Genomic DNA, 24789 nt, shown 5'->3' on the forward strand with positions numbered 1-24789 from the left:
CGTGTCATTACCCCCAGTTTATCTGGTGACTCAACGTTTTCATCAGAAGCAGTAGCAGCCTCATCAAGCGTGACAATGCTTGACAAACAACAATAGGTGGGTGCAGTTTAGTATCACTATTTCTTACATGCAATGTGTTGCCTCGTGTTGAATTTGAATGATTTTACGATCCTAGACAGATAAATAACAGAGGCCATAGACAGAATGCATATTGTCATAAATAAAGGGAGGATCTGTGACTTTTTTAATTAAGCCATATAGGTCTCTCCAACCATATGCAAACCTGTAGCACAGAAGGATGTGAGGTGCAAACAAACAAACGGTTGTCTGTAAACAAGCAGCAAAAGGACCAGACACCATCAGATAGTCTGAGCAAACAGAGGCATTTATTTGTGTTATCGTGTGCTATGAGACCTGTGTTCTGGAAAAGGCTGCCCACCCAATAGCACCAAAACACTGCACTGCAGACAGTACTAACAGGACAGACCCGGTAGGCTGGCCAATCAATATCAGCAATAACAGTGATGACAACAAAGACAACAGAGGGAGGGGAGTCACATCTGCCAAGCCCCCAAGTGTCCAAATCTGTATAATTGTTATGCAAATTTGCTGAGTCAAGCCTTTTACTTGTGTTTATTTGATGTGGGGTAAAATAACTTTATTTTTGGTTGTTATAGAGCTCATGCACAGGTATTGTTTAATCAAAAGACCATGTATTAGTGTCCTAAATCTTGTTAGTCTTGCAGGCTATTTCTGCTATGTATTTCATTTTCTTATTGTTGTGTTTTTTTTGTTGCTATAATCTTTCTGCTTAATTCCAGATATGTTTTGTTAGAGAAAAACCACTCTGTCATCGCCGACCCTGTCATTAACATGGATAATGTATCTGTTGACCAGGCAGTGGGAAAAAGACACCTTGGGTTACTGTTCTAATATCCCCCCCCCCCGACGTGGGGCAGAAGGGAAGGGGGACCAGATGGATGAAAGGTATCCCAGGTTGTGTGTACAGCAGCTCTACTTTCCTTTCAGTCATTGGAAACAAGCCTAAACAGACACACACACAGCACGCTGCTATCAACTTAGGGCCACTGCAAAGACAACCCAATGAGAGGGTGGGAGGAGGGAGGGAGGTGATAAAGAGAGAGAGAGAGAGAGTAGGAGGGGATGTGTATGTGAGAGAGAGCGAGAGAGAGGGGGGAGGGAAGGAACTCTCTGCATGGCTGTGATATTCTCTCATCTTGGATGGGGCTTTTCCTCTGGTTTTGTCCCTGTCACTGGCCACCCTGTGTCCCCAGGAGCAGGCAGCGGTGTAGCGGCGCACGGACGAGTTGTTAGCCACGGAGGGAGCTGGGGATGAATCATCCCCAACAAAGAGCTTTCGAGATGGCAGTGTGTGTTTCTGCCTGGAGGGAGGAATGCATCAGGCTTTCTCAAGCAAGCAGCAGCCTGCAGTGTGCGTCTGCTTGAGAGCCAGCCTTCCTCGACGGTGTGTGTGTGTGTGTGTATGAGTGTGTGTGTATGCATGTGTGAATGTGCAAGAGTGTGGGTGTGTGTGTGAGGGAGTGTGTATAACAAGTGTGTGTGTGTATATATGTGTGTGCTCACTCTTGCTCGCAAGCCTCTTTCCTTCCTGGAGGAGAGGCTCTCCTCTTCAGCGATCGGCAAGGTAAGGAGACTGACATATTTTTTTTTCACTAATGAATCCCTACACACACCCTGTGTATTCCCTCTGGGGAGTGGGGATGCGGGCATGGGGCAGAAAACGGGAAAAGAGGCTTAGCTCCATTGATAATGAACAGGGTAGTGTGTGTCTATGTGTGTGTGCGGTGTCGGCAGGCAACAGCGGTGGTGGAGGAGATGAGAGACAGAGAGAGAGAGAGAGAACAGGATGCAGTAAGCCCAGGTGGTAATAAGGGAGAGAAGAAAATACTGACTGAAAGGCTGCTTTCACCTGCTCGTCCACTGCACTCTCTCTCTCTCTCTCTCTCTCTCTCTCTCTCTCTCTCTCTCTCTCTTTCTCTCTCTCTCTCTCTCTCTGTCCTCAGCTTCTGTTGCAGATACTTCTGTGTTTTGACCGGGAACGAATCATGTTAAGACAATACAGACAAAGCTATAGTATTTCATGCTCATTGCATGCATGCACTGAGAATAAAGGTACTCATTGTTGTCCCTATGCATCTGTCCTTACTCGGGACTGTAAGCTGACTGAGGGATCCAGCTGCTGTATGCATTGCTATGCTTACGTGGATGCCGAGGGGAGGGGGACAAACTGACGAGTGTGGGATTTGTTAGATAAACATTAGCTTTCTTCTTCTGCTCTGTGACACCATGCACAAAATGTGTTCCTTTAGTGTGCCAGGATGGTTGTAATGTACTGCTACATGTTTGTACTCTGTGGAAGTGAGGATACAGAGAAGAATTGCTCAGCGAATAGCAGAGACCAAGTGGCAGACTGACAATGAACCACTCATGCCATTTTACAAGGTTTTATACTGTAGATTATGTTGCATTTATAGTCTACGTCATACTAGTCTTGTTTTAAGTAATTACATCAAGGATATAATATAATGGGATATAGTTTTCATGGGATTGCTGGTATGATCAACAACTTGACGGATTCCTCTTTCCTGTGAACAGTGGTAAGGTCTATCTCTGCTCTGGTTTATAACTACCATAGGTTGAAACTCTAACCACATGCCCTGAAGTGATACTGCCAATTATGCCTTAATCATACATGTTTGACTGCAGCAGTATGACATGCACCACTTACCTCTCACACCAGTAAATGAGTTGTGAGTAGTTGACCCCGTTTGACTCAGCTGAAAGGCCCCTCTGCACCTGCTGCACAGCACAGGGATGCCTCTGTTAACTAGCAGGCTAATGGCCAGTTAGAACCATCAGACAGAGAAGCGCTGCTCTGGGACATCCTGGATCAACAGATCTATAGAGCTCAGCTTCCCCAGACCAGGGACGGTTAGGAGTGGCAGAGGCTCCACTCATAGGTGCTGGAGGATTAATTGAGGTTAATCAATAATCAGCACTCAGATAACCTGATCGGTCATTAATTAACCCTGTTCTATGTTTTGTAAGTGTGTTTAATTAGTTGGAAGGGGGGGGGGGGGTTCTACAGATTCTAGTTAACACTACACTTTGGACACTCTTTATACCACAGCCAGCGGTAACGGACACGCCATGTGTTTGTTTCTCAGGTTTCTCATTGATATTCAAGAAGGCCAGGTAGGGAGGGAGAGAAAGAGTATGTGAGAGGAGAGTTTTATGGAACGCACAGGGCCAGGTGGACATATGCTAGCTGAGGGTGAGTGACATGTCATACACACCCGTGACTCCTCTTCTCACATCATTACTTTTTTGGAACCCTTTTTTTTCTGTCCCTCATTTTTCTAAAAGTTCACGGTCTAGCGCTGCCTCACATTGCTGTCAAGGCGATGACAAACGAGCTGGCCTGTCTCAGGTACATCTGGGATGGTGACAGACGGACCCCATGGAGAAGCACACAGGTGCTGCCGAGACAGAGTTCCCATACTGTACCCTTAGCATACAGTCCAGCACTGTGCACATGTGGGCCTGCTGGAGGCAAGAGGGATGCTTGACTCACAGTCGTGTCTGCCAAGAGAGGAGAGGAGAGGAGAGGAGAGGAGAGGAGAGGAGAGGAGAGGAGAGGAGAGGAGAGGAGAGGAGAGAAGAGGAGAGAAGAGGAGTGTGGGTATTAAGAGTTTCTGTGGCCACTGGCCATGAGATGTCAAACACAGGATTAGAATGCGACCAAGTAAAATTAGGACAGTATGGACATACTGGGTGACGGAAGAGGAACTGAGCTGCCGCAAATTGATAACGTGGAGGGAAAACATATATATATAAAATATACATTATATACATATATTTTGTAATTTTGTCCCTTTCACAGGAAGAAGAGTGTACAGTAAAGATTGCTAGGGCGGCATTCTGCATCAATAAATTACACCCCTGAGAGGCCATTTGGCCTGTCTCATTGGACTAACCAGATTATATGTATTTATCTGCTGAGAGTCAGATTGTTTAAAGGACTGGTGGAAGCCAGTAGCATCTTTAATCAAACAGAGTGCGGGCCAGTACTGTACTTCACTTCCCTACTGCCTATAGGCCTCAGTGGAACAGTTATAAGTACTCTATATGGGGCAGCAGGTTTCCTGGCTGGTAGGAGCGTTGGGCCAGTCACCGAAACGTTGCTGGATCGAATCCCCATGCTGACAAGGCAACCCCCACACCTCTCTGATTCAACTGACTAGGTATCACCCTATGGCCGGGCGATTTAGGAGCTAGGACCTTTTCGAGCACTCATTTGGTACAGGCATGTGTCAGCAGCATCACTGGAGGCATGCAGGGGGAATAGCACATCAGGGCTTACGACTTGAGATGTGCTGTATTTACAGTGTCATTATGTCAAGGTGCTTGGGGTAGCTAAGAGCTAGCTTTTACTTTACATGACTCTGTTAGTGTTTCATCGACTCTGGCCTAGTGGAGAACTAAGCCATTTTCTCTCACACTTACTGGGCCTGGAGAATCTATGCCAATCTAATTCAGGCAGAATGATGTATATTCTCTGTCAAGCTCCCTGTCCCCTTCTCAAATCCCTCCTGTTATGGCTTGTTTACAGCCATTGAAGCCAGTCAAGGTTGACATATAAAAGACATTGAGTCTCTTGGTGATGAGGAAGGATGACAACACGTGGCGAGGTTCCAACACACAGAGAGATAAAGTAAGACATCAAAACCATTGAAATGTTGTGTGTGTGGCGACAATACTGACAGCCCTCGTTAAATACCCCCCCCCCCCCCCCCACCCACCTTTCTCTCTCTTTGGACTATTCCAATATTCACCCAAACCTTATGTGCAGTCATGCACTGTTTCTACCCTAGAAGTTAAAACAGCGCAAAGTTGTAGGATAAGGACATTTCTTAATTTCTGAAACTAATTTCTTAGTTGTCTTTTCATTGAGTGACTAAGAACATGATGGAAAAGCTTTCAGTTTTCTTTAAAACCAGAATTTCAGTGATTGAGGCAATTCTGACTTGCTTTAACAGGAGTTTGGAGCTTGCAAGGGCAGATGACGTAGTTCAGCGAGTTTTGCATACTCACTTATCCAGAATATTCTTCTGTTTTAGAGCTTTACTTTAATAAACTACAGTGTCTAATGAATCTGGTTCATGATCTAGCCCCAGGGTATACTGTACATAGCTTGCTGCTCCCAAGTGTGGTCTTTATTTGAGCTAGCGATACAACAATACGTTTTTTTAGTTTTTATATGCGGTTGTTGTACCACTAGCTCAAATAAAGACCACACTTGGGAGGAGCAAGCATTAAGCACAAATGCACTTTCTTTCTTTTCATTGCAATGTTATTGTCTAGATCCTAAACCCCTTTTGGATGTGTATCAGTTATCTCCTATTATATGATGTACTGTGGTGTAGAGTACTGTACCCTCTCCTGTAACAGCTCATGTTATACTGAGTAATGGTAACATGATGATTGAGGCCATCAGCAAAGAAACCCCATTTCCCTCTATGAGGAAGGTCTGCCCCAGTGACTCTACTGTCTAGCGTGCAGTCACACTCTGGCAACGAGTAACTTAGTGCAGGTTCTATAGTGTGTCTCCCCTTTCATTTGCTTGCATACTACTTGCATGATATACCAGAACACTTACTAATGAAATATACATGGAGGGAGTATATCTTTGTCATAAGATTCCAGTTTTATTACACCTTTTAAACGTTTAAATTAAAACAATAATCATCACCCTATTGCGTGTTGACTCAGCTCTGTTATTGACACTAGAAGTGACTCTTTAGACAGGCATGGCTACTGAAGGAAAGGGCAGCATCAACCACAATCATAAACACTGCAATTGTGCCGTCCAGTCACGTCCAGTTCTTGTGTACCTTTCTCCTGCCCTCAGAGTGTGTGTGTGTGTGTGTGTGTGTGTGTGTGTGTGTGTGTGTGTGTGTGTGTGTGTGTGTGTGTGTGTGTGTGTGTGTGTGTGTGTGTGTGTGTGCGTGCGTGCGTGTCTGTGTACTGAAAAAACATACCATCCACCTCCACCCCCCTTGAGAGGCAATGCAGTCTCATTACACTCAAAGGGCAAAACGGGCATCATAATGAAGCTGATAGAATAGAAATCTCTGAGCCCACACCACCGCAATGCAGAGTCAAAAAACAGCAGTTAAGACCTTGATGGTATCTATGCCACGGCACAGGTCTAGCTGTGTAATTCAGCCCTGGATTATTCATGCATTGACAAACACAAAAAGAGGATAACCTTCTGTCCCATCTCCCACCCACACCTCACAATCTGACACATATTTTGTGAACAACAAACGTGCGTCAGCACTCGTGGGAGAAACTGTGTCCTAAAATTGGATCACAGGAGGGCTGAACACGCTACTGATCCTACAAGCATAGTAACCTTCATCCTCCCTACATCAGTGCAAGCCTGCCAAAAAGGATAGAAAGACAATCAGGACAAAATAGGGAAAACATTCACTTGAGCTTGGTGGACTCACATCCAGCAAATCCAATACCTCTCGTACCTCTCGTATCTCTCTATCCCCTTCTAAGAATACGGTAAGGGGTGCATACACCCCCCCCCCCCATCACTAGTCCTGTCCTCCATTGGTCTGGATTGATGGGATAACTGAGAGGCTTGTCTGCCTCTGCTCACAGGGTGGTATGGCTGTTTTTAGATCTAGAGATGGGCGTTGGGTGTGAAGGCGTGTTTGCGCTCTGAGGTATGTTGTTTACAGGGACACTGACACATTCTGGAATTATAGGCTGTCTGTTTTTAAAAACCAGGGTTGTAATTCATACAATTTAGAGGAGTGATTATTAATCAGACTGTACTACAAGAGTAAGTAGGTTTTCTAACGTTAAGTAGGCCAGTATGCTTGGTAAAGATTTTAGCATGTGTCCCTTTGAAAAGTGATTTTGAACAATTGATGGTTCTGAACCATCAATCTTTAAAAATCAGTTGTGAAAGGGATGCATTATTGGTTCTGTGTTCATGGCAGGTATTTGGATCTATGCTATGTTTGCACGTGTGTTCATGGAGTTGGAAAGAAATCAACAAGTGTAGCACAATTTAGAATGACCTCATCCTCTATGGCTTCTGATATCCTTGACAGCATGTGGCCAAGTTTTGCTTCAGCACTTTGATAGATTCAAGGCAAGCTGCTGAGGCATGGGGTCAAGTCCCTGAAGTTCAGAAGTATGTGACCAGAAACCATTATTATAGCAACTGCAAGTTCCACTCTGCATGCATATATATACAGTATTTTCCTATGGGCTGAAATGAAAGATGGTGTTATCTGAACAGTCATAAGCTTAGTGGATTCTGAGAGGTCGATGTAAGGGCAGAAGCCTGTGATCACAACTTGTAAATCATCTACTTTCCAATTCATTTTGTTGAGAATGAATCAAGACACTGTGTTTTTATTTGCGTCCAATTACTTGGTTCTTTACTTTAACTCCCATTTATTCTGAAAGGAACTGCATAGAAGGGATATAGTGATGTATAATGTTGTGTTTGTAATCTGCAGTTCTGCAAAGCGATGATGGCTGATAGAGTAGCAGCACACAGCACAGAGAACTGAGAGCAGCCATTCTGTTTGTGATGGTATCATCCCATTATCACTGGCACCGGATGACTGTAGTAGCTTACATTTCACTCATGTGTAAATATTGATAGATCTGATTGTACAGGAAACACAAGAGCCTTGTGTAAATATTTGGCTCAGTAGTGCCAACATCTGCAAATGCACAGTTCTGAACAGACACAGAACCAGAGAACCAGGCATATGGAGCGAAAAAACAGTAATGTACTTTCTGGCTATTTCAAACCTTTATTTAATCAAACTCAAAAGACAAACACTCCTTAAAAGCATTTTCGTGTTTTAGAGTGAAAAACAAGGTGCCCGTCTAAAACCACAGTCAGGTCTACTCTGCTCTGTGGTCCCCGCTCCATCCTCAAGGCCACCCACCCCACCTCCTGCCATCCTCCCTCACGCTGTAGTGTCCCTGTCAGAATTAAATTCCTTCCCAGCTCCACATTACGTACATAGGGAGAGCACAGAATGATACACTTATGCAACACTTAGCATATTAACCTTCTGTTTGAATTATCCTTGGAGGGGGGAGATTGGGATTGTAGAGTGTGGGAGGGGAGGCTGCCAGTGTGATGGCCTGCTGAGTTATAGAATGCCGTAGTAGTGATTTCCTAAACTCCCACTGTGTCACATTGCATCATGGGAGATGTGCCATATTCAACTGAAGGCACATTTGTTGTGTTACATATGACAACGTCATTAGTGTGTCATGCCAGCTTCTTACAGTGGGCCACCGGCCATGTTCCCATTTGATGTTCTAACAAACATCCACCAGCTTTCAACAAAACATGTTCTCCAACAGCACTTTATCAAAGAGCAGCTCAAATGCACTATTCTATTTTCAAGAAAATACGCATGCATAAATACAGGTGAATTATATCCTAGTACAGCTAAGGACATTAGATGTAACGTAATTGATAACTGTCTTTGTGGTAGATACGCATGAGAGACATGACAGCACTGTCCTTGGCTTACACCATACCACTCCACTGTCAGTGCAGACGGTTTTATATCTAAAGCTTGAGTGGTTACTTTCCCTACGAACCAGAAAAAGTCATGCTCCTTCATTAGCATTGGAATGGGGATGGGGTTATAGTTGGTAGACTGTAGCATAGTGGGTAGACTTTTAGTGTGTTTTCCTCCCTCTAATGCTCTGAAAGCCTGTGGGCTCTGGCGAGGCCGACTGTGTGCTCGTCAGTAAAAGGGCACAGAGAATGAAAAAGCCTTAATTGACCAGATATCCTTCATTACACACAGGCTTACAAACCCAATGCACTCTGTCCCCCTAAGACAAGTTCTAAAGCACAAAGGCCAGTGACAGACAGAAAGCCAGTCTGGAAGATGGAAAATGTTTTTTTAGACAGATAGATTTGAGTTTATTCACTTGTATTTCGATTTCTGGGAACGTACTGCATCTGATGATGGCTTAGTCACTTCGGCGTACACATTGATGGATAATAAGCTGTTCATAGATTAAAGGAGCTGTAAGTGACTTTATCAATGGTATTAACAGTACAGTAGATGTTAAGTGTGCTGCAGATTTAGAAACATGTTATATATATTTCTTGTCTATGCAGGGCCATCTTGAATTTGGCAAGCTGTCACTTTTCTGGACCTGACAATGTTTCGTAAGAAGAAAAAGAAGAGGCCAGAGATCTCAGCACCAAAGAACTTTGAGCACCGGGTGCACACCTCTTTTGACGCTAAACGGGGCTGCTTCGTGGGCCTGCCAACCCAATGGCACAGTTTGATAGAGAACCTCCGCAGGCCCAAGCCTATGGTGGACCCCTCCCGGATCACCCCAGTTGAGCTCAATCCAAAGAAGGTACTGGACCTTATTTTGGCTGTGTGCACTGGGTGTTTTTTTCTCTTGATGTATTTTCCAACAGATTAAAAGAGTTGAAAATGTATAGGATTTTATTTCTGAGAATATTCCACTATTAGTGAGCCTCAAAGCCCTCCATCGAAAGCATTTATAGCAGAGGCTTTCTTACTACAGTACAGAGTCCTTTACTGCAGCAGAGCACTGTGGTGGTCAACACTTTGCTGTTCCCCCTGTCATATTGCTTTCTTATCTATCACAGGGCTCAGCTAATGACCCTGCTGTGTACACTGACTGTACAACATGAATCCTTGGAGGGCTCCAAGATTTATTACTCAATGCAGGCAATTAATAACGATCCATGGTGCCTTCCCACAGATGTCACGCTGAGGAATAGAAAGTGCAGGTACAGCAGTGGAAATGCCAGTGAGCGATAAAGCCTGCAATTCTAAGGATTTCTGCGCTAGACTGAATGCTCGTGCCGATATGCCCCTTAGAAAAACATAACACGTTTTCATTACCACCAGTGGATAAGTTTGAGCTTTGCGTTTCAGAATCTCCTCGTCAGCTTCTGAAGCAGAGTCATGGTTTTAATGGGATCATCAGGATTGGATTGGTAGTACAGAGGAGTCTTGTGTTCTGTAAATGATGTAGCCTGTATGGCAGAGGCAAAGGTTGGAGAGGTTACATGAAACATGATCACATTTGCTACATTTGAACAATAATGATGCATTCTGTCCTTTGTAAAGGGTATGCAGTGGGATGTGAATTAGTCTTCACATGCGTAGATCTACACGCATGTGTGCGCTGGGTGGAGTCAGACATTTTAGAGCAACGTGCACCTTTGGGTAACCTGATACCTCACCCATCCCAAATAGCAACATTCATCAAGGGGTGACAGAGGTTTTCTTGTTGTCTTCTCATTTCTTGTGAAAGCAAAAGAAGAGTCTGTCTTGTCTTGTCTTCCCTTGCTGGCAAGTTGGCTAAACACTGCAAGCTAGCTAGCCTTTTAGCTTCCCACATCTCATGTGAAATAATCTGATTTATAATGAAATAATATGCCCTGTCAAATATTCTTATATTTGCCAGTGTAACCTACAACATTATCCCAATTTGATATGCTGCTTCAATGTATTCACTTCCATATAATCTAAAAATATAATGTCATACTTTTTTGTCACAGAGAAGAAGAAACAAGCACTACTTTTAAATTTTCAAATAGCCTAGAATAAAGTTATCACTTCTAAACAAAATACCTTTTTGTGGGGGATTCTAATAAGGCTTTAATGTTGTTTGGTTTATTGTTTGAATAGTCGCTGAGATTATATGTACTTATCAATGCAAAATAGGTTACTTTGATACATAGCCTATAGATCAGATCAACAAACCATGCGATCTTCAACGATGCCCCCATGGCTACGCAAGGAATGATACAGTGCTTTACAATTTTCATGTAGTGTGGCACGGGAGTACTAGAATATCGGAGCGCACTACAAGGAGCCATCCCTTTTGTGACAAAAAAACAACATAGTGACACTGGGTCCGTCTTCATAGTGTATAAATAGCCCTTAAGCCACCTGTGCAGCTGTGAGAGCAGACTAGAGCACCATACCAAAGACAGAAGCATGGAAAACTCTCATAACAGTGAACATGACTTTTCTTTGCCCAGAGATTGAGTAATCAGCCAATGGGCCTATTCTCTGATATGTTAAACTGGAAGGGCCTTCTGCCAATGCATTTTTAAGTCTGTGTCATCTTGTTCTGTCAGGGCAAGTTAATGCTCTTTCTCTATGCCACTGTGATGGGTGCTGCTAGATATTTTACTTGTCAGAAAGAATCTGTCAGTTTTTACCGTTTTTATACAACACACATTACAAAATAGAAGCGCCTGCATACAGGCCAAAATATGAAATCCCCATCTATGCTACAAAATAAACATGCAATATGTAGATATGTCCTTCCAACATATTGCCAGCAAAACTAACTGGGAAAACGAGTTAAGTCTGGATTTTTAAAGAATGCCAAAACTTCCCTTTCAGACTCAGAGTTCTAAAAATAATCTCCCAGCCACAGTTGTGTCACCCTCTTTATTCCACACCCTCTTTATTCCACACCCAAATGCACAGGCCTCTCAGTATGTTATGATCATTCCAGTCAATGTGATTGGCTGAACATAACTGCTCTCCTTTCAGACCATCGTGCGTGGGAGTATGATCGGCCATGGAGACTACATCTCAGCCATGATCTCCGACATGAGCAGGCTGTCCGTGACCAGCTCCAACTCCCTAAGGAAGAGCAGCCCTTCAGGCAGGAAGAGGGCCCAGTCCCTTGGCAGGCTGGGGGAGGTGAAGGAGGGGGACACCTACCAGTATGAAGATCTGGGAGAGGATGACATGGAGCAGCAGCAGTGGAGGGACAGGGCTCATAACATCCACAGTGAGAGTGGGATGCCCCAAATGGGCATGAAGAAGAGCATCACCCTGCAGCCCAACGGGGATCTTCCCAGGGCCAAGTCCACCTACGAGGTGAGTGTCAGCTCTCTGGAGGGACCCCCGGTTCCGTCCCAGCCCATACAGGTGCCTATTAAGGGGGCTTATATCAGCTGTGAGGTGGGCAGTCCCACAGAGAGACTGATGGTGAGGAGAGACTTCCAGGTGCCGAGGGTTATGCCACACAACCAGAGGCCCTTCTCATGCTTCTACAACCCAGCCATGGCTGTCCAGCAGCCCCATCCTGATCATGGGCGTCACCCCCCTCCGGAGTACCGCACAAACCTCTACATCCACTCCCACAACAGCCCTAGCAGACCATACTCCTCCTACGACCTGAAGGTAAGCATGTCACTTCATCATTATCTCTCATCTATATTTTAGATGGACATTGTCATAGCTTAGCTGATGTAATCAACTATGATATATTATTCAGACATACGTCAACCAATTTCACATTGGCCAGTAGTTAACTGTGGTACACAGGAGGTTGGTGCCACGGGCTCGTGGTAATGGCTGGAGAGGAATATGTGGAACTGTATCAAATCCATCAAACACATGGTTTCCATGTGTTTGATGCCATTCCATTTGCTACATTCAACCATTATTATGAGCTGTTCTCCCCTCAACAGCCTCCTGTGCTGTGGGTATATACAGCAATCAACACCTTTACTCTTTGAAAACCCTGTGCATAATTTGGACAGTGAGCTACTTCATAGACAGATTTTAGGTGAAACATTTATAGAAAACATTTATAGAAATGTTTAAGTAAAACACTTTTAGAGCGCATAGCTCCTCTCAATCTTACAGCAGACTCCAACACTGCATTCTACGGTCGATTGCTCAATTAATGCTGTTATTTTTTTCTGAGGTGCTAAAATGTGAATTGTGACTTTATTGCGTGAATGTGCTTGTAAACGTTGAGAGATGCTATGTTTAGCAAGATCTCAAGGGTACATTGAGGTACCTACAGGTGTAGGATCTTAAATTGACCTATATTATCACAGCAAAATAATCCTGCAGCAACAGGATTTGAACGTTAAGTCCATAATGTTGCTTGATCGGTGGTTAGGCTTTTCACTGGCCAAAAGTAGGCTTCATGAAAAGAGCAAAAATTCTCAGCAACAAAAGAGTGATCAAATTAAGATCCTATATCTGTATGGCGTTTTAGCAAGGGGCGTACCAGGTGAAGTGAATGCATAGTGTGAGAGTAAAGCACTGTTATTTACATCCAGTAATAAAGCAGGGGAGGGACCTTGGGAAGACAGCCAACTCTCTCTCTCTCTCTTACTCTCTCATCATCCAGGCAGAGTCGGCTCTGAGGCACCACCAGTCAGGCTTCCTACCCAGCACCCCCAGCAGTCCCTTCATGAGTGGCATCAGACCCCACAGGACGGTGCGCTCCTCAGCCAGCTACACCCTGGGACTGTCTCCCAACATGGGCCTGAGACTCAATGGCCCTGACCCCTTTTTGAGACACTCAGGATGCCCTAATGCTCCCTTCCCCAGGCAGGACAGCCCCTCCCAGCCCCGGCCCTCCCCCACCGGCTCCCTGGCCACCAGCCCCCCAGGCACATGCTCCCCTGCTTTCAGACCCCCTCAGCACCCCCAGAGGCCGCCACCAGACCCCCCCAAGGTGACTCATGAACAGTTTAAGGCTGCCCTGCAGATGGTGGTAGACAAGGGGGACCCTCGGTCGTACCTGGAGAACTTTGTGAAGATTGGCGAAGGTTCGACGGGGGTGGTGTGTATCGCTCGGGAGAAACACAGCGGCAGGCAGGTGGCCGTGAAGATGATGGACCTGCGGAGACAACAGCGAAGAGAGCTACTTTTCAACGAGGTATCCCCAGCCAACACCATCCTCAATAACCCCAAATCACCAATAAATCACGTTGGATACATCATATACATACAGTACCAGTCAACAATTTGGACACACCTACTCATTCCAGGGTTTTTCTTTATTTTGACTATTTTCTATATTGCAGAATAATAGTGAAGACATCAACACTATGAAATAACACATATGGAATCATGTAGTAACCAAAAAAGTGTTAAACAAATCAAAATATATTTTATATTTGAGATTCTTCAAAGTAGCCAGCCTTTGCTTTGATGAAAGCTTTGCACACTCTTGGCATTCTCTCAACCAGCTTCATGAGGTAGTCACCTGGAATGCATTTCAATTAACAGGTGTGCCTTGTTAAAAGTTAATTTGTGGAATTTCTTTCCTTCTTAAAATGTGTTTGAGCCAATCAGTTGTGTTGTAACAAGGTAGGGGTGGTATACAGAAGATATCCCTATTTGGTAAAATAAAATAGTCTATATTATGTCAAGAACAGTTCAAATAAGCAAAGATAAATGATAGTCCATCATTACTTTAAGACATGAAGGTCAGTCAATAAGGAACATTTCAAGAACTTTGAAAGTTTCTTCAAGTGCAGTTGCAAAAATCACCAGTGTTATGATGAAACTGCCTCTTATGAGGACCGCCACAGGAAAGGAAGACTCACAGTTACCTCTGCTGCAGAGGATAAGTTCATTAGAGTTAACAGCCTCAGAAATTTCAGCCCAATTAAATGCTTCACAGAGTTCAAGTAACAGACACATCTCAACATCAACTGTTCAGAAGAGACTGCGTGAATCAGGCCTTCATGGTCTAATTGCTGCAAGGAAACCAATAGTAAAGGACACCAATAAGAAAAGACTTGCTTGGGCCAAGAAACACGAGCAATGGACATTAGACCGGTGGAAATCTGTCCTTTGGTCTGATGAGTCCAAATTTGAGATTTTTTGTTCCAACCAATTTTTTGTTCTCTTTGTGAGACGCAGAGTAGGTGAACGGATGATCTCCGCATGTGTGGTTCCCATCATGAAGCATGGAGGATGAGGTGTGATTGTGTGGAGGTGCTTTGCTGGTGACACTGTCAGTGATTTATTTGGAATTCAAGGCACACTTAACCAGAATGGCTACCACAGCGTTCTGCAGCGATACTCCATCCCATCTGGTTTGCGCTTAGTGGGACTATAATTTGTTTTTCCACAGGACAATGACCCAACACACCTCCAGCCAGTGTCAGGGCTATTTGACAAAGAAGGAGAGTGATGGAGTGCTGCATCAGATGACCTGGCCTCCACAATCACGCGATCTCAACCCAATTGAGATGGTTTGGGATGAGTTGGAACATAGAGTGAAGGAAAAGCAGCCAACAAGTTCTCAGCATATGTGGGAACTCCATATGTGGGAACTCCAAGACTGTTGGAAAAGCATTCCAGGTGAAGCTGGTGGAGAGAATGCCAAGAGTGTGCAAAGCTGTCAAGACAAAGGGTGGCTAATTTCATGAATCTCACATATAAAATATATTTTGATTTGTTTTTGATTACTTCATGTGTTATTTCATAGTTTTGATGTATTCACTATTATTCTACAATGTAGAAAATAGCAAAAATAAAGAAAAACCCTTGAATGAATAGGTGTGTCCAAACTTTTGACTGGTGCTGTATATCCTATCTTAATTTGATCACTCTGTTGTCGCAGAAAATATCCCTTCACAGCAGGAAATGCACATTGTAATGTATTCAAGATTTTAAAACGTTTCTAAAGTTTATAATTTACATTTTAAAATGTCAGACTTGATTTATCCTAACAAAAAATGATCGCCCCCTACAAAAATGTCCATTAATTATAATCCACATAATAATTCACATTTCTTGTTACTGCAGGATTATTTTCTGGCTGTGAGAAACTGGTCAAATTAAGATACTATATCTGTAACAGAGCTCACCTGTTATCAATTGAAACTGCGGGGGCACATGCCCCCTTAGATCCAGCTAGGCCTTATTTTGCCCATCAGTTAGTTATTGTCCCTGACAATAATACCCAAAGACCCTATTTTGCCCATCAGTGCCCTCTTGAAATTGTCAGTAACATTACGTGACACCTCTGTTATCAACTGTATTTGTTTGTCCAGGTGGTGATCATGAGGGACTACCAGCACAGGAACGTGGTGGAGATGTTTAAGAGTGCCCTGGTGGAGGAGGAGCTCTGGGTCATCATGGAGTACATAGAGGGTGGAGCACTAACCAACATCGTGTCTGAGACCAGGTATGGAGACACAGCACAGACCTGACCTACTCCCCCATAAACAACTGGGGGCAAATTGTATTGAAGGAACAATGAAAAGTAAAATATAGTCATTTTTAAGAGACAAGAATTCAAAGACTTGTGTGACAGAATGATAAAGCAAAATTCTAGCCATGTCTTCAGTACCTATTTTCACCATTATGTGGTAGTGTGGTACTGACTGCTTGAGGGGACAGGCACCTAAGCACAGTTTCTTTCATTCTCACTGATACTAGAGCAAAACACTGTGTCCTCCTATGGGAAACTATAATCTGATAACATAATTAGATTTGTGCATGTTAAAATGACGTGGTTCATTTAATTTGATCCAAAAACATGATTCAATCTATTCTCCCATGCTGTTAAATATATCAGAAACTGTATGCATAAAGAAATTGTCAATGCATATTAACACTACCTGTCAATGTATTTTAAATTCCAAACTGAAAGTTGACACATTCTCACTAAAATCAGGTATCTAGAGACATGGGGACAGAGTGCATTTCTATCTAGCCAGCTGACATATTAAAATGGTCCAGATGGAGTCTGTAATTTTCATTGGTTGTCAGAACCCAAGATTAGTATTTGTTTTGATTGAACTGTCTGGAATAAGACCCCTTTGCTAAAATATACCTCCTTCATACTCCAATCCATCCCAAAATAAGTTTTGATAACAATCAATATCGTTCTGGAAGCCTTAAAGGAACAATCTGCGATTGCTACTTACATTTTTTGACTTTTAAATGAATTATATATACCCATTGATTCTAAGAATATAACTTAGAAAGAGCATAGATCAACTGTCGTACCCCATCAGAACCCAAAATCTAAGCTTGTTTTACTCCATTTATTTGTCCAAATTATATTTCTAACAAACATTGTATAGCCTCAGAACATGGTCAAAACTATAATTGTTTTATATCATGGATGGTCAGTCCTTGCATGCATAGCTCTGTCTATGAATTTGAGACCTCCAGCCCCATCCCTCAGCTATTTACCAGAACAGTGGTGAGGAGCCTGATTTGTTATTTGAACTGCAGATGTGTGCTAAGGTATTTACTGAGGAGTTTCTGAAACACAGTTCTTCAGTGTTCAAAATCTCCTAGGCTATATATTCAAAATGCATAAACGTGATACTCTGAATGCACATAGTCGTCTGAACCTCACCTATGCCACCATTCATTTATAGCATCACCTGGGTGACACAACAACAGCCATTTTGCAGTGCAGTTTTGAGTGTTGTGTGTATCTGTGTCACTCCCCCATGCAGGCTGAGTGAGGAGCAGATAGCCACAGTGTGTGAGGCTGTGCTGCAAGCCCTGGCCTACCTTCACTCCCAGGGAGTCATCCACAGGGACATCAAGAGTGACTCCATACTGCTAACACTGGATGGGAGGGTAAATCTTTTGAATTCAGTTGAGAGAGAACACACCTGTTTATGTATTCATAACTGTTGATAATTGAATTGTAATGCTCCTGTCCTGTACAGATCAAGCTGTCAGACTTTGGGTTCTGTGCACAGATCAGTAAGGACATTCCCAAGAGGAAGTCTTTAGTAGGAACACCATACTGGATGGCTCCGGAGGTCATCTCTAAATCTCCATACAGCACTGAGGTGAGAAAGAAGATATTCAAAACTACTCTGTATCCTAACTAACTGTACAAGGTATATTACTGCATACTAATGGAATACTAATTGTCCAAACAAATACTCATGATGTCCAGTATTCATGTCCATGTCAACACTGCTGATATACAGTATACTGTATACTGGTTTGTTGTGTCTGCCAGGTGGATGTGTGGTCTCTGGGCATCATGGTAGTTGAGATGGTGGACGGAGAGCCCCCCTACTTCAGTGAGACCCCCGTTGCAGCCATGAGAAGACTGAGGGATGAGCCAGCTCCCACCGTACGGAACACAACCCAGGTCAGAGGTCAAACAGAACACATACAGTACATAGAGAGATACTCTCTTACACATGCACAGAAACACACACACACACACCTTTTCTCTATTTCTGATGAATTAGCTTGGACTTTACACTTTGTGTAGGTATCCCCGGTGTTGAAAGACTTCCTGAACCGTATGTTGACCCGGGACCCAGTGGAGAGGGCCAGCGCCACAGACCTGCTAGAACACCCCTTCCTCCTGCAGAGCGGCTCCACGCAGTGCCTGGTGCCCCTGGTGGAGCAGTACCGCAAGCGCATGTCTCACTGCTGATCCCATGGTGGACCCTGATTACTACTGTACCCACCCTGAGTGTGATCTGCCCAGGCCCAACCCACCCAGCACCCACCCCAGTGTGGGAGCAGCACCAGAGAGCAGATCCAGACCCAGAGATCCTGGTGCTGTTACAGAGCTCATGGCATCAGGCCTGTCGGCTTGGTAGACAATGGCACAGCATGGGCCTAGAGGCCTACTGTAAGAAGCACTTTAGCAGTGAGTTGGTGTAGTGAAACAGTAGCATGCAAACAAACAGTATTCCTAACTCATCTCAACAACGTCTGGTTCTACCTGTGATAGACAACATCCAATGGGATTCCTCCCGACACAACACCAATCTAGCATTGATACATTATATACAGACTTGAAATCCAAGGAAACTGTGAACTGCATTGTGGACTTTTCCTGTTATTGAGCAGTTTCCCATTGTAGTGTTTGGATAATAGTGAATTTTCAGCTTGTGCTATAGACTCAAGTTATGGTAGCTCATGACTTGGAGAGAAGCTTGATGTTACTTAGCTCTACAACCATATGGGACACTGACTGAAGTTCACCTTGTCAGTAAACAATTTGCATGGCCAAATGAAGGCAGACCTGGCCTGATCAGAATGTTTAAAACATGCTACTAAGAGATGACATGAGAGACCTGCCGCCAGTATCACCATGACAAATGTGTAGATGAGGGGATGGCTGTTTGTTTTTATTGTGCTCAAGGAATCATGTTCCTTTTAATATTTATTCTATTTTGCTTTTCCGAAAAGTGTTGTGAATGGTTTGTAATGTGAAATTGCAAATAAGTTTTCAGTTTAGAATATCAACTTGAAATGTAGCAGATGAACAAATAACGTAAATACATCCTGTATATTAGGACTTACTTGCAGAGCCACTGTACTTACACTACCGTTCAAAAGTTTGGGGTCACTTAGAAATGTCCTTGTTTTCCATAAAAACATACATGAAATGAGTTGCAAAATGAATAGGAAATACAGTCAAGACGTTGACAACTGTCACGAACGTCTGAAGAACTGGCCCAAGGTGCAGCGTGGTAGGCGTACATTTTACTTTTAATAAAAATGACACCGGAAAAAACAACAAAATACAAAAACGAACGTAAAGCTATATGCAGTGCAGAAAGCAACGACACACAAACAAGATCCCACAATCACAGGTGGGAAAACGGGCTGCCTAAGTATGATCCCCAATCCGAGACAACGGTAAACAGCTGCCTCTGATTGGGAACCATACTAGGCCAACAAAGAAATAGAAACATAGATATGCCCACCCAAGTCACACCCTGACCTAACAAAATAGAGAATAAAAATGCTCTCTAAGGTCAGGGCGTGACAGTACCCCCACCCCCCAAAAGGTGCGGACTCCGGGTGGGCATCTCCTCTCGGCGGAGGCTCCGGTGCGGGACGCAGAACCCGCTCCGCTTGAGGCTCCCCCCACTTCCGTGGAACCGGACCGTGGATCGTCGCCGGAGGCTCCGGACCGTAGATCGTTGCCGGAGGCTCTGGACTGGGAACCCCCGCTGGAGGCTCTGAACTGCCGACCGTCGCTGGAGGTTCTGGACTGCCGACCATCGCTGGAGGCTCTGGGCTGCCGACCGTCGCTGGAGGCTCTGGACTGCAGACCGTCGCTGAAGACTCTGGACTGCAGACTGTTTCTGGAGACTTTGGGAGGCTTCTGGAGGCTTTGGGCCATGGATCATCACTGGAGGCTCCGGGCCATGGATCATCACTGGAGGCTTTGGGCCATGGATCACCACTGGAGGCTTCGTGCCATGAATCATCACTGGAGGCTTCGGGCCATGGATCATCACTGGAGGCTTCGGGCCATGGATCATCCCTGGAAGCTTAGGCCAACAAAGAAATAGAAACATAGATATGCCCACCCAAGTCACACCCTGACCTAACAAAATAGAGAATAAAAAAGGCTCTCTAAGGTCAGGGTGTGACAACAAGGTTATAAATAATGATTTTTAGTTGAAATAATAATTGTGTCCTTCAAACTTTGCTTTCGTCAAAGAATCCTATATTTGCAGCAATTACAGCCTTGCAGACTTTTGGCATTCCAGTTGGTCAATTTGTTGAGGTAATCTGAAGAGATTTTACCCCAAGTCCACCTCCCACAAGTTGGATTGGCTTGATGGGCACTTCTTACGTACCATACGGTCAAGCTGCTCCCACAACAGCTCAATAGAGTTGAAATCCGGTGACTGTGCTGGCCACTCTATTATAGACAGAATACCAACTGACTGCTTCTTCCCTAAATAGTTCTTGCATAGTTTGGAGCTGTGCTTTGGGTCATTGTCCTCTTGTATGAGGAAATTGGCTCCAATTAAGCGCCGTCCACATGGTGTGGCATGGCGTTGCAAAATGGAGTGATAGCGTTCCTTCTTCAAGATCCCTTTTACCCTGTACAAATCTCCCACTTTACCACCACCAAAGCACCCCCAGACCAACACATTGCCTCCACCATGCTTGACAGATGGCGTCAAGCACTCCTCCAGTATCTTTACCTTTTTTCTGCGTTTCACGAATGTTCTTCTTTGTGATCTGAACACCTCAAACTTAGATTTGTCTGTCCATAACACTTTTTTCCAATCTTCCTCTGTCTAGTGTCTGTGTTCTTTTGCCCATCTTAATCTTTTCTTTTTATTGGCCAGTCTCAGATATGGCTTATTTTTGCAACTCTGCCTAGAAGGCCAGCATCCCAGAGTTGCCACTTCACTGTTGACATTGAGACTGGTGTTTTGCGGGTACTATTTAATGAAGCTGCCAGTTGAGGACTTGTGAGGCGTCTGTTTCTCAAACTAGACACTCTAATGTACTTGACCTCTTGCTCAGTTGTGCACCGGGGCCTCCCAGTCCTCTTTCTATTCTGGTTAGAGACAGTTTGCGCTGTTCTGTGAAGGGAGTAGTACACAGCGTTGACGAGATCTTCAGTTTCTTGGCAATTTCTCTCAAGAATAGACTGACTAGTTTCAGAAGAAAGAGATTTGTTTTTGTCCATTTTGAGCCTGTAATCGAACCCACAAATGCTGATTGTCCAGATACTCAACTATTCTAAAGAAGGCAAGTTTTATTGCATCTTTAATCAGAACAACAGTTTTCAGCTGTGCTAACATAATTGCAAAAGGGTTTTCTAATGAACAATTAGCCTTTTAAAATGATAAACTTGGATTAGCTAACACAACGTGCCATTGGAACACAGGAGTGATAGTTGCTGATAATGGGCCTCTTGTCAAGTGTCTGTGTGCAGCGGGTAGGACGGAGTCAGGCGCAGGACACAGAACTGAGTAAAAACGTACTTTACTCGAAATAAGACAAAAACTAATTCCATACAGAGAATACAATCCTGCTCTACACAAAAGAGCGAACACTTAACAAAGAACATGAAGTCGTAGTGCCCACACACACTAACTCAAACAAACAATATCCCACAAACACAGGTGGGAAAAACAGCTACCTAAATATGATCCCCAATTAGAGGCAACGATTACCAGCTGCCTCTAATTGGGAACCATACAAATCACCAACATAGAAATATAAACTAGAACACCCCTAGTCACGCCCTGACCTACTACACCATAGAGAACCAAGGGCTCTCTATGGTCAGGGCGTGACAGTACCCCCCCAAAGGTGCGGACTCCGGCCGCAAAACCTGAAACCAAATGGGGAGGGTAGGGGGGGTGATTAGTCTCGGTGGCGGCTCCGGTGCAGCTCATAGCCCCCGCCCAGAACCCGGATCCGGCCATGGCACCGGGCTGAATGCCGTGCCGGGACTGGGCATCGGCGCAAAGGAGGGCGCCGGCCATGGAGCTGGGTTGGACGCCGTGCCTGGACTGGGCACCGGCGCAAAGGAGGGCTCCAGCCATGGAGCTGGGTTGGATGCCGTGTCTGGACTGGGCACCAGCGCAGAAGAAGGCTCTGGCCATGGAGCGGGACTGGACGCCGTGCCTGGACTGGGCACCGGCGCAGTAGACGCTCCTGCCATGAAGCGGGACTGGACACCGTGCCTGGACTGGGCATCGGCGCAGAGGAAGGCTCCAGCCTTGGAGCTGGACTGGACGCCGTGCCTGGACTGGGCACCGACGCAGAGGAAGGCTCCTGCCATGGAGCGAGACTGGACACCGTGCCTGGGCTGGGCATCGGCGCAGAGGAAGGCTCCGGCCTTGGAGCTGGACTGGACGCCGTGCCTGGACTGGGCACCGACGCAGAGGAAGGCTCCTGCCATGGAGCGGGACTGGACACCGTGCCTGGACTCTCTGGACCGTTGACCGTCACTGGAAGCTCTGGGTCGTTGACCATCCCAGGAAGCTCCGGGCCGTTGACCGTCCCTGGAAGCTCCGGGCCATTGACCGTCGTTGGAGGTTCCGGACTGTTGACCGTCGCTGGAGGTTCCGGACTGTTGACTGTTTTGGAAGTTCCGGACTGTGAACCGTCGCCGGAGGTTCCGGACTGTGAAACGTCGCCGGTGGCTCCGGACTGTGAACCGTCGCCGGAAGCTCTGGACTGTGAACCGTCGCCGGAAGCTCTGGACTGGGAACCGTCGCTGGAAGCTCTGGACTGTGAACCATCGCCGGAAGCTCTAGACTGTGAATGCGCACTGGATGCCTGATGCGTGGAGCCGGCACAGGTGGCACCGAACTGGTGACATGCACTTCAGGGCGAGTGTGGGGAGCTGGCACAGGACGTACCGGACTGGGGAGGCGCACTGGAGGCCTGATGCGTGGAGCCGGCACAGGTGGCACCGGACTGGTGACACGCACTTCAGGGTGAGTGCGGGGAGCTGGCACAGGACGTACCGGACTGGAGAGGCGCACTGGAGGCCTGATGCGTGGAGCCGGCACAGGTGGCACCGGACTGGTGACATGCACTTCAGGGCGAGTGTGGGGAGCTGGCACAGGACGTACCGGACTGGGGAGGCGTAATGGAGGCCAGATGCGTGAAGCCAGCACAGACTTCACCAGACTGCTGACAGGCTCTTCCGGTCGAATGTTGAGCAGAACACACTTGACCAACATCTTTCTCATCTCTCTCTCCCCCAACTTCTCCATCGCCTCCCTGACGGTCTCTTCCCTCTGATCAGCCACCAGCTCCATGTGCCCCCCCAAAAAAATAATCTTGGGGTTTCTGTGGCAGCGGACTGAAGACACGCTCCTCATGGCGAGTGCGAGGAACCGGCACAAGACATACCGGGCTGGGGAGACGCACTGGTGGCCTGGTGCGTGGAGCCGGCACAGATGGTACCGGGCTGAGAAGGCGCTCTTCAGCGCACCTGCGCTCTTCAGCGCGCCTGCGCTGCAGCATACTCCTCGCAAAACCTCTCTCCGGTATCCCTCGTTGAGCTCCAGTTTGCCATTCGGGCTCTGGCACTCCCCGCTGCTCCGCCGACCGCTCCATGTGCCCCCCCAAAAACAATCTAGGGGTTTCTGTGGCCGCGGTCCCCGGCGCCGTCGCTGTCCCCCTATGCTCCTTGGCGACTCCCGCCAAGGAAGGGTCTCGTGTCCTCTCATGTCCTCCCAAGTCCAAAACTCCTTTACCTCATTTACGCTGCTTGGTCCTGCGTGGGTGGGATATTCTGTCATGTGTCTGTGTGCAGCGGGTAGGACGGAGTATCCCACAAACACACGTGGGAAAAACGGCTACCTAAATATGATCCCCAATTAGAGGCAACGATTACCAGCTGCCTCTAATTGGGAACCATACAAAACACCAACATAGAAATATAAACATAGAAATATAAACTAGAACACCCCCTAGTCACGCCCTGACCTACCTTGGTTCTCTATGGTCAGGGCGTGACACCTCTGTACGCCTATGTAGATATTCCATAAAAAATCTGCCGTTTCCAGCTACAATAGTCATTTACAACATTTACAATGTCTACACTGTATTTCTGATCAATTTTATGATATTTTATTAGACAAAAAAAGTGCTTTTCTTTCAATACAAGGACATTTCTAAGTGACCCCAACATTTTGAACGGAAGTGTATATGGTATGAATTTAACTTAATTTTTAAAGTGTGTGTGTTTATGCCTGGATGCTGTTTTAGTGTTTGCCTCAACCATCCCTTCCACTGTGTTGCAACCAACTTTTTAAAACTACAGAATGTGTGTGTTGCTACAGAAAATGTATGCGTGACAGCATTTGAATTGGTTTGCAAAGATAAAGCACACAGGCTTGGCATGTGATGCTGAAGAACGTCCACCAGCTGAGAACACCTTGCACATTGTCTTTGTATTCTTACCAGTGATACAATATATTTAATGTATTTGTATTTCTATGTAGGACATTTATGACATTTTGTAAAAATCAATAAATAATGCATATTAACTCTTGATCTTGATCAACTAATCCCTGCTATTTATCAACTAACCACTGCTATTTTGTTCCAATTGAGTTTGATGTTTAATGTCCCCTTTCACACAAGAGCATCTTTCTCTGTCTCTCTCTCTCTCTCTACTCTC

At 45.4% G+C, this 24789-nt stretch overlaps 1 protein-coding gene across 2 annotated transcripts; it reads left to right on the top strand.

The window, feature by feature from the left end:
- Positions 1-1200: 1200 nt before the first annotated feature.
- On the top strand, positions 1201-19401 carry pak6 (p21 (RAC1) activated kinase 6). Of its 2 annotated transcripts, XM_029713662.1 has the most exons (9): positions 1201-1666; positions 9233-9480; positions 11670-12308; positions 13273-13806; positions 15938-16071; positions 17360-17486; positions 17579-17704; positions 17881-18015; positions 18142-19401. In XM_029713662.1, the coding sequence occupies exons 2-9, from the start codon at positions 9277-9279 to the stop codon at positions 18307-18309; spliced, it is 2067 nt and encodes a 688-aa protein (XP_029569522.1). In that variant the 5' UTR covers positions 1201-1666; positions 9233-9276; the 3' UTR covers positions 18310-19401. The 2 variants fall into 2 exon arrangements, with proteins under 2 accessions (XP_029569522.1, XP_029569523.1); XM_029713663.1 differs by lacking the exon at positions 9233-9480.
- Positions 19402-24789: the final 5388 nt, after the last annotated feature.

This window comes from Salmo trutta, chromosome 25 (genome assembly GCF_901001165.1).
Source record: "Salmo trutta chromosome 25, fSalTru1.1, whole genome shotgun sequence".
NCBI classification, from domain to species: domain Eukaryota; kingdom Metazoa; phylum Chordata; class Actinopteri; order Salmoniformes; family Salmonidae; genus Salmo; species Salmo trutta.

Coding starts and splice junctions, on each gene's coding strand:
- pak6 (XM_029713662.1), top strand. CDS start 9,277: ATGTTTCGTAAGAAGAAAAAGAAGAGGCCAGAGATCTCAGCACCAAAG. Junction 9,481..11,669: donor TTGAGCTCAATCCAAAGAAG/GTACTGGACCTT, acceptor CTCTCCTTTCAG/ACCATCGTGCGTGGGAGTAT. Junction 17,705..17,880: donor AATCTCCATACAGCACTGAG/GTGAGAAAGAAG, acceptor TGTGTCTGCCAG/GTGGATGTGTGGTCTCTGGG.